General features: G+C 30.6%; 1 protein-coding gene and 1 long non-coding RNA gene across 2 annotated transcripts; both read left to right on the forward strand.

The window, feature by feature from the left end:
• Window positions 1–1,310: 1,310 nt before the first annotated feature.
• LOC116771393 (uncharacterized) lies at window positions 1,311–2,515 on the forward strand. The gene has a single exon (XM_032663243.2). The coding sequence runs from the start codon at window positions 1,789–1,791 to the stop codon at window positions 2,212–2,214; it is 426 nt and encodes a 141-aa protein (XP_032519134.1). The 5' UTR covers window positions 1,311–1,788; the 3' UTR covers window positions 2,215–2,515.
• A 5,571-nt stretch (window positions 2,516–8,086) lies between these two features.
• On the forward strand, window positions 8,087–9,631 carry LOC116771495 (uncharacterized). The gene is made up of 2 exons (XR_004353599.2): window positions 8,087–8,447; window positions 9,206–9,631. It is a non-coding gene; the product is annotated as an uncharacterized LOC116771495 (long non-coding RNA).
• The last annotated feature ends 690 nt before the right edge of the window (window positions 9,632–10,321 follow it).

The raw sequence follows: 10,321 nt of genomic DNA on the forward strand, positions 1-10,321 counted from the left end.
CTGACATAGATTTTTTTTTCAATGCTATTAAAAAAATTTATTAAATAAAAATTCCACTTACATAGAAAATATACACAATAAATATTATCAATCTCCCTTTAAAATACTTAATATAATGTACCCTAATAATAAATTAATTTTTCAACAATTATTATTATTTCAATATCATTACCGGATTATATGAAAAAACGACAAACATTTTAGCTAAACGCTTCGGGTTAAAAGGCCATAAAAACCTTTTTGTAATTTTGGTAGAAATATGGTAATTTTAACAAGTTCCATAACAATGACAACAATGAAACTACGTCCTGCGACCTGGAGGAAAATATTGAGGATTAAGTTATAGACAATTATTTATTGCCTTTAAATCTAAGTAGCGTACCTTCAAAGTAATAAGATATAATAGAAATTGATTCATAGAAATGATATTGGCAAAATTATATATGTGTACATATGTGTATATGTGTGCGCGAGTGCGTGTGTGTGTGTGTCTAAATACCAAATAAAAAGTCATATCCTTAAAGTATTTTTAAATATTTCATTCCATAATGGGAAAAGTACACGAAATTCTGAAAACCAGAAGCCATAACCATACTTCTAAACTGAATTGACGCGTGAACTGTGATGTGACTGAATTCGTGGCGATTATTTGAGGAATGGTCTGCAATCTCAGACCGGCGTCCTTGTAATTTGAGCCGTATTTTAAGCATATAAGAGTAATTTTAGGACGATAGCACATTACATATCAAAGGATTAGATGTTTCCTTTATAATGAAATTGTTGAAACTCTGATAACATACGTTTACACTTAAATATCCTATTTGTATTTTACGCAGAATTACTTTTTCAATTGTTTATTCAAGCGATAAATTCGATTCCCAAAACAAACTCATAAAGTTTCTTACATTAAAGTAAACAATGATATAACAGCAAATACAAAACAAGAGTTGCTAAGCTAGAATAATTCGAAGACTAAGTTTTAGTTTTAGAATTTATTAAAACGTTCCTTTTAAATGTATAAATTCTACTAAAATAAGATAATAGTTAACGTATGTATGTAGATATACATTTGCTGTGCCTAGAAGACGATCGCTTATTTGTACCCCGCAGCTCTACCGCTTTGAAGAGGATTATGAAGATATAGACAAGGCGATAGCAACCCGTGTACAGTATATAAAGCTAGGTACAGAGGCCGGCAGCTCGTTTCCCGGTACTACATAAACCTGAGTATTGATTTTTACAATTTACGCAGATAGCTATTAGTTTACATACGAGCCCGAGCGTAAAACAATGAACTCTCGGACGTTTTATTTCTGTTCATTAATAGCGTTGCCGGCTAGTAGACCTCAGCGTTCGTTTCGCATACGACCTGCGTTGTTTTGTTTTGTTTACATGTTACCTCTACGGGCCCAACACACCTAATTACCCTGTCGGCACCTTGAGACGTTTGGAATTCACCTGAACCGGCAGATGCGTCGCAGCTGTCGGCCGGGCCAGTTCTCTCGCCCCGCGCGCTCCCGCCCCGCAATCCGCGCAATCGCGGCTAACAGTTTTATTTCCCCGAATAAACTTTATCAAACAAAGCGTGTGTGCCCCGCGCCCTGCATCTGCTCACCCAGCTGTTCCTGTTGCAGCTGGCTGCACTCTCTCACTCTATCGTGGAACGCATCAGACGCGTCGAGCGAGACAGCGAGTAGCTAGCGTAATCATATCGAGACCCTTCAATTCCCTGTACACGGACCATTCGCAGTCCGCATCCCGACGCCGCCGGGCAAACCGCGGGTTATTATGACGAGTAAGCGTAAACGTGAGCGCGACAATGAAGCTGTGCGTCAAGTTAAGCGTCAACGGCGCCGCAAACGATCTCGCAGCGAACCTTTAATGAATGATTCAGATAACGCTGAGAAGCGTCAAGCGCTGAAGCGTTTGTTTGGGAGATTCTGTTCTGTGGAAATGGAAAATGAACAACAGGATTCTGATGAATTATTTGATGACAATGAAAACGAAAGATCTAATGGCTATGTGGACGAGAACGACGATCCACTTCTTGATTCTGTGCCAGTCGATATGGATCCCGAACAGCTTGGTTTTCTGGTGTGCGCACAGGAGACTCTCCGCTTCCTTCACGGGCGCGGAATTTCCACCGAACACCCAGTGTTTACCCGGCTGCGCCTGCGCCTGCTCCGAGGGATCGGTGAGATGGCAATGGCCTGAGTAATGCTTGGCCCAGAGCCCTCACGATATTAAATTTTTCTACACCCTTACTTCGGACTCCTGCTAGTGTTTATTTGTTGAGTGTCGATCGATGTGAATTCCCCAAACAATGTATTTCCTACTTCTAACTCCCGGGCTCTGGATAGTGCTTAAGGCATTTAAATGTGAAGTCGGTCCTATCAAACGAAACTTCAGGTGGCCCGCGAGGGTTCTCTAGTCATAAACTAGTCAATAATAAATATATTTGTTAAACAAAAAAGTATTACTATATTATTGATTGTAATAAATTCGTCCAATAAAATGTGTTCCTTTTTATTTACCCGATAATAAAAAGATGTATTCCAAAAGAAATAATAAAAATACATATTAATTTAAAATACATATTTCAAATAATATTATTTTAACAAAACCAAGTTAACTTCAAAGGCAAAAGAAAATTACATTAAATATTCAAAATATTGAAAGCTAATCGAAACTTTTAAACTACAGCTATTACTTATTCCAGCAACCCAACTTTGCCTTGCTTGACAAGCGACCTTTCTTTTCGTTTTTTTTACAATCTACATTAAAATTTTAAATATACAAGAAATAATACAAAAATAAACTGGAATACTCTTAAAAACCGAAGTTAATTTACTAAGCAAATTCATTACTCAATAATGTTATCTGAATCTGTTTCATCACAAACAATTCTAAAAGACTTCTAATATATCTATTGAAATTATAATATGTGCTTAATAAAGTAAGATAATTTTAATTATATTTTCCATTTAAATTAAATTCCTGCACAACTAATAATAACATATTGAATATTTTGATAATTACACTTATTGGTTTTAATTAGAGGTTTTACCTTTTAAATTATATTATATTTTCAATATTAAATACGATTTTCGACATCAAGTAGCTGAATAATATATGGAATTGTTATTCATGTAATTTGAAAAACGCCTAGACGCCGTAACACAGAGTTTGAAGATATTTGACAGCATCCTGCAAGTTTAAAACCAATTTGTTTCCCAAAAGGAAAATCCATAATAACAGCAGAAATTTTGAGATGGCCTTCATTGCTTAATCTTTTTACTATTTTTAGTATATATGCGAGAATACATCCGTAGTGAATTAAAATGTGAAATAAGAAATAAATGGAATTCTTATAAATAGAATGCTTTGTGTAAACATATTTTATGCCGAAGTATATTAAAGAATCTCTGTGCTTTGAGCTAACATTTTCCTTAGAATAACTTTCTCTTTATGTATGAAAGGAAAGAAAATAATCTAGTACTATCAGTTCTACCGAGTAAACATTTTATTTTCTTGTTGTTTGTTCAAAGTTACAATTTTCTGTGAATCCAAAAATTAAGTGGGGTTTAAAAGCAATCAATTTAAATAATATTTCAAATTTAAAAGCGGCTGATACTTTGAAAAGTAAATTGCAAATATATCCTTGAAATGAGGCTCATTAAATGTATTGCAGCAATATGCTTCAATCAATAGTTCGAAACAACTCATTTTTTCTAAACCATAACATCACAAATATGTTTCATTCGGAAATTTTTAAATGTTCATAAAAATTTACAGCATATTTTCCTAAAAACGTTGCGAAGAATGAAAACAGAAAAAGCATTAGCAATAGGTGCATCCCCTTTGAAGTGATGCGCGGACAAACACTTGTGGCAATTGATTTTCATTTGTACACACGTAAGCCGTAGTTAATATTGAATATGGAGAACTATTGATAAACTTGTAATTTTTCTTTAAACGGAACACTTGTAGATACGGATTTAAAATTTTATTTAACTTATTTATATTGCACTTAAGAAAAAAATGTTTCTTCTAGCAAATTGTAAATAAATTTTTGTACCCGAATTAAATATGTCAAATAAAACCTTTTCAGAAATGTGATAAGAAATAAAACACATCCAAAAATATATATGTATATATAATTGTAAAATTCATTTAAATAATTCCATAGGTATATAGCTTTTTTATTCTAAATAAAACTAGACGTAAGACTTTGGCATTAAATCTACAACTATTTCATTAGATACATTGAATAGACATTATTTAATAGAAAAAAAAATAGTTAACCTTCTTATAAGGTTTATATTATACTGAGCATCAAGGCTTGCTAGTAAAAACAAATTGTATATATGAATCTTAGATTAAACTAAGGTCCCATTAAAATATCTACCTTCTTTCCTGTTCTTGAGACCAGGTACGACCACCGAATACAAAACATACAAGGCATTAGCTTGTACTTTTTATATTCATATCATCAAAAAATATAAACTAAAATAAAATATTAATATTGAAATATTATAACAATAATTATAATAATCGTCGTTATATGCTTATTGTTATTATTATTTGGCGTCTTAAAATTAAGATATCACTGACATTATGAAACTTTCGAAGTATACTTGAATAGTGTAATTTTTTTTTTCTAATAACATTTATATATAACACCAGTAAATTTACATATTGCCGCGTGTAAGTAAGATATTATTTATAATTTTGAAGTGACGAACGCCGAGTACAATGACAAACAAAAAGCAATTTCAACTTTTTGCATTGACTAGTCCATGATATAAGCTATATCACTGCCTCTGTAAGCGTACTCTATGAGGATTCTCTTAATTTGTTCGTCGTTCAGTTCCATCCGATTTGCAGCACTCGTGTTTTCGACTGTACTCATAGATTGTGACAGAACTATTGATGATAAAATATTGTAAGCCTCGTAGGCGGTGATCTGTGTAGTTTCTTCTTTAATGTTTTGCAAAGGTGATGTTGGTTCTGGGATCATCCTGCAAAATCAAAACTCTAAACTTAGAACATTTCTTTTTCACCTTTATAACGCAATAAGATATAATGAAAGTTTTATTTATCACAAATCATATTACTAACTAGGTTTGCCCTAAGATTTAAGCCGCTAGGTATTGTTATTGTCTATAAAAGCTTACTTTAAAAATAACACAAGCTACAGTATATAAATATTTTAATCCATTTTCAAGACTTAAATTTAATAGCTATTCTTAGTCTCTAAAGCGCACGATAGGCGATTAATAGTTATGGAGATAAGCGGCGATCCCCAAAGAGCAAGATAATGGAGATTTGATATTGAATTCACAACAAAACTTTGTATTCGTCCCGTTGGTATCATTACTTTTACATTCCTATAACTTTAAAAATAATTCTCATCTAGTTAGATTGAAATTTTAAAATTTACATGATTATATTTCAGATGCTTGAAATACATACTTTAGAATTTAGAAACAAACGCCAATAACTTATTCGTGACAACTAATATCCAGAATATATTTACTGCTTACCAAAAAAAACTCAGATCAGTAGGTACTTTAAGAAATAATAATAATAGTTAATTAAAAAACAGAACTACATTTAGTGTGTGAAAACGCAAAAAATTGCTGGAACATGAAATTGCAAGACTTTCTTCAACCAAGCTAAGCTTTTATAAAACAAATTTAAGGAAATTCATGTACTGTGCACAGTTACAGAATAATAGCCTTATTAATTTTGAGACAACATTTATAAAGTAAAACTGCAAATAATTTTAAGCGATTATTTAAACTGTTCACATAAGTGAATGAACAATTTATTTTTAAATAAACTTTTTGAGATATTAATTTTTTGGAGTATGTATTCCAAATTATTATATATTTTATGTAACATCTAACTGAAATTTATTCTATGCCACTTAATTATAAAACAGTGAAAGCTTGTGTAAATCTTTCTATTTTTATTTCAACATTGCATTTTGCAAAAAATAAAATCGTAATCTCCTTAGTATTGGAATTATATAAAAATATAACCAGCAATTATTAACATCGTATATAAAATATTTTTATAATTTTGAGTAGGTATATAATTACTTAATATTTTTTCTGAAAAATTGCCATGCTGTGATGAAATTTTCGTCTCCTAAACACTACCGATTATCTCAAAATACTTTGTCAATGTTTTCATCTTTACCATAATCAGTTTCAATATTGACTGTGAAATCATTTATTTTTAATATCTGGATTCTCAAGATCCACTTTAATATTAGATACTTTTTATATATACATAGATATAAATTGAAATATAATTTTAAATCAATAAACAAAACTCAAATGATCTAATATAGAAAATATTTCAACCTTAAAACAGACTATTTTAGAACAGAATCGAATATTTTAAAGAGTTATTCGTTAGTGCGGTTTATTCGATTGCTTATTCTATTATTCTACAAAGCTGGACGCTTAACCACATCGTGATATAACTGTCTGTGTGATTGAATTATAGGATTTTTACTTCATATCTTCAAATAAAACCCATCACAGTATGCAATATTAAAATTCTATGAAATTGTTAGAATTTATTACACCGATATTCTGTCACGGAAAATCAATGCATTGACCCACTTTACCACTTAAATTCTTTTCAGAATTTCCGTGTGTTTAATAGAAGTTTTACCAAAGTTAAACCTTTCAAATGGCAGAGTTTAAAAAACTTTTGTCCGATATATTTATGTTCTTCCTAATTTAGTTTACAATACATAAATATATCACTTTAAAAAGAACAAAAACACAAATAAACACAACAGAAGTTCCCCTTCATTAAAGACGGACGTTGAAAAACCAGACATCCATTCCCGATATGAGGACATTCAAAAAACCATCAATGAAAAAGCACATGTTCAAAGAAACCTGCCAAGATTAAGGCAGTGAATAACCCACCTGCAGTTCCCCTCCTTTATCTTGTGCAAACCTTACAATTACAGTTTATATTTGGAAAAAAACTCACAACCACTCACTCTAGCTATTAATCGCACAGGAACTGTCGACAAAATGCCCAAAGAACGACCGCCTGGCAGTCATTGCGATCGGGGTTTTTTTTTTCAAATACTTTACAAATTTCTCCATCAAAGTGAAATGAATTCTAAGCTTGAACGGTAAAGTTCATTTTGTTTCGTGCTTACATAATGTAGGGTGCATCTGGGAGCCGTCTGGCTCTATTTGTGTGATTTACCCCAACATGTGGCATAGTGGGGTTCCGGACTTGATTCAATACGAACTTTTGTGTAGTTTGTACAGTCCGTACCGATATGAATGATAGAGTATCGGATTTTACGAGGCTGCAGACTTTTGAGATAAAAACGTTAAAACAATATCTCAAACGATGTACAGTCGATGTGAAAATTAGTTTATGTATCTTTCAACGAACATTAAAATCTAGTTATGTTAATTGATTACGGTATTAACAAATTTAAATATTTTTTTTTTATAAAGCATACTAAATTTCCAGTCTGTTAATTAATATCGTGTTAAAAAATTTGATTCGTTTGTCGCGTTTTATCTGTTAATCGTCTGTAAATTATTAATTTCTTTTAATTCTTTAATAATTATCGTACAGTTAATATAGCGTATTTAAAAAAAAATAAAAAGTGCTTAATAATTCTCTTATTTCAATTTCTAAAAAAGATTAACATGCCGTTTTTTTGCCGTAAATCCCTCAACGGCGTGGCTAACGCCCTTCCAAAGCTTCGTCACATTTTGAACAATGAATTCCGAAGGCACATAGGAGGAACATACAAATATTTTTATTCGACTATTATTACCAAACATAAACAATGAAAATAAAGAACAAACGGTGATACAAAATAAAGTATTCCTATTTTAACACGAGTGACCTCCTTGTTTTATTAAAACTGACACCTCAAATTACGCCTAACAATTTATCTTAATTCATGCATACACATACAATTTACCATAGTGTATATTAAAATCAGTGAACAACCACAGTCAATATGTAAAAACCTTCATATACATAACATGAAATAATAGCGTATATGTCATATGATATAATTTAATTTAATTAATTAATAATAATTTAATGTAAATCATCGCTTATCAGAACAGAGAGAGAGTAAACAAAGCATAAACTCAAAATAAGCAACATTCGTGAACGCAATCTACAAAGGATTACACAACGCTATAAAAGTCACAATTATATCAATGATAGTGCCGTAAGAGTATATTGTTATCCTTCAAACCGACACTCGGTTTTGTTCTGCGCGGGAGACCGCTCGTGTCACACAAACAAACTAGAGTCTACACATATCAAACGAATTAATTAGTGATGTGAATTATAAAAAAGTTATTTTAAATAAAATACTACCGATTATTATCTGTATGGAACATCTTATACCGGATTTTGAGTCGTTTGAAATGGTAATTTTTTTTTTATAATTCTAAATGTGATCTTCTATTCAACTTATTTGCTGTCACGAACATATTTATATTGTGTACATGTCACTAACGTACACTCAGCACATGATTAGTTAGTGTCAAATGATCTAAGACGAGTTTAAAAATTACATAAACCTCATATAAAATTAGAAACATTTTTGATTATACATAAATGTTTATTATGGCTACCTATTAAGTAAAAACATAGCCCTGAAGGTCAACTGTCTATATATTCATTGCCAATTTAAGAAAAATAATTTTCAAAGGAGACAATATTTTTCGTTGTATATACAATTAAACTAATTGGGTATAGCCGCTCCTGGAAAAAGAATTTTCACTATACCTCCAACGAACACTATTCCAATTGTTGATAATTATTTGAGAAAACATTTTAATTTGTTCATATTATATTGATCAAATGTGTTTAAAATACAGCACATCAATGTACCAAATTATAACCTGTTTTATAATAATATTAAGCTTGAATTCGCAATGAACACAATATATTATCAATAAGCAATAAAATTATAACGGTCCTTCACTTAATATCCGTATACATAAATTGACATTAAATATTTTGATCTTCATATAATTAAATTACAAGTACATTGAACCTTTATGTATAATGTCAATAAGAACAATATCTTATCGAATATGGATCGAATTACATACATGTTTATAAATACAAAAGTAAATATAAATGTATTGATTGAGTTTTATAAACTTTTATCCCTTTCCAGATGTCTTTCAATTCCTAATCAAATGTGGACGTATTCAAGCGTGGAGCTACCATCCAATCGCGTTAATCGGACCGAAAGATTTCGAATATATCTATCCGAATGTATAGTTTGCTTTTGCATCTTATTCTTCATAGTTTGCGTTGGACTCCTCTTATATCTGTTCTTCCATTTATACAGTACTGTTACAAAAGCAAGGAAAATGGAGACTTTAATAGAGAGCTGAAATATTATTTTAAGTTATAAAATTAAGTGTTTGTTTTTTCTTCATTGTAATATTGTTTAGTCAGTAACTTTTTTGTTATGTTGTTTTTATGAGTTGGGATTATTGTGAAGGCTGAAAATCTTTTCGTACCTGTAATGTTTATGTCAGAGTGTTATCTTCAGATAATATTATAGGCTTTTAGATAAATAAAATTTTTATTATTATTTTCATACATTTTACTTTTAACGGTTCTTTGCATCTTTGGCTCTGCGGTAAGCATTCGAAGAATCGGAAAACAATTGAATTAATTGTAAAAAAAAACTAAAACCGACTTTGATAACTTTATTCTAAGTTTTGTTGTTACTTTGAACAAGAGAATACTTGGTGAGACTTCAACATAAAGGAAAGATGGTTGAGAAATCTTGATTATAAGAAAAATCATGTTGCTTCGGATTTGCTCTTCAATTTTTAGTTCATTTATGTATTTAGCTTCTTGTATTATTTGGTATAGCACTACAGCTGTTTGTACCTTAATCGTTTGGTCCAAATATTTTTAGTAGTTTTGATTTATTGTGGTACAAACACCCAACAAAAATTTTACATTTGTAATGTTACAATAATTTCACTTACAAAAAATGCGGATTTTTTATCAAAAAACGATTCTGAAGTTTTACAATTATGACATATTTTTAAAGCGACCTTCTAATTATATTGTTAGAATTTCCAAACACATTCTCCTTTAATTCAATAATACTCGCAAGTAAAATAACACAAACATTACACAGTTCATTAAAATATTACTTCAATGGAAAATTTTAAGCTACTAATTGTATAATTATTATAACAACCATAAATATTATGGCGTTGATAAACACTATCGTAGTTTAAATATTTTAAGTTAATTATATACTATA

Source organism: Danaus plexippus, chromosome 17 (genome assembly GCF_018135715.1).
Source record: "Danaus plexippus chromosome 17, MEX_DaPlex, whole genome shotgun sequence".
In the NCBI taxonomy this organism is placed as follows: domain Eukaryota; kingdom Metazoa; phylum Arthropoda; class Insecta; order Lepidoptera; family Nymphalidae; genus Danaus; species Danaus plexippus.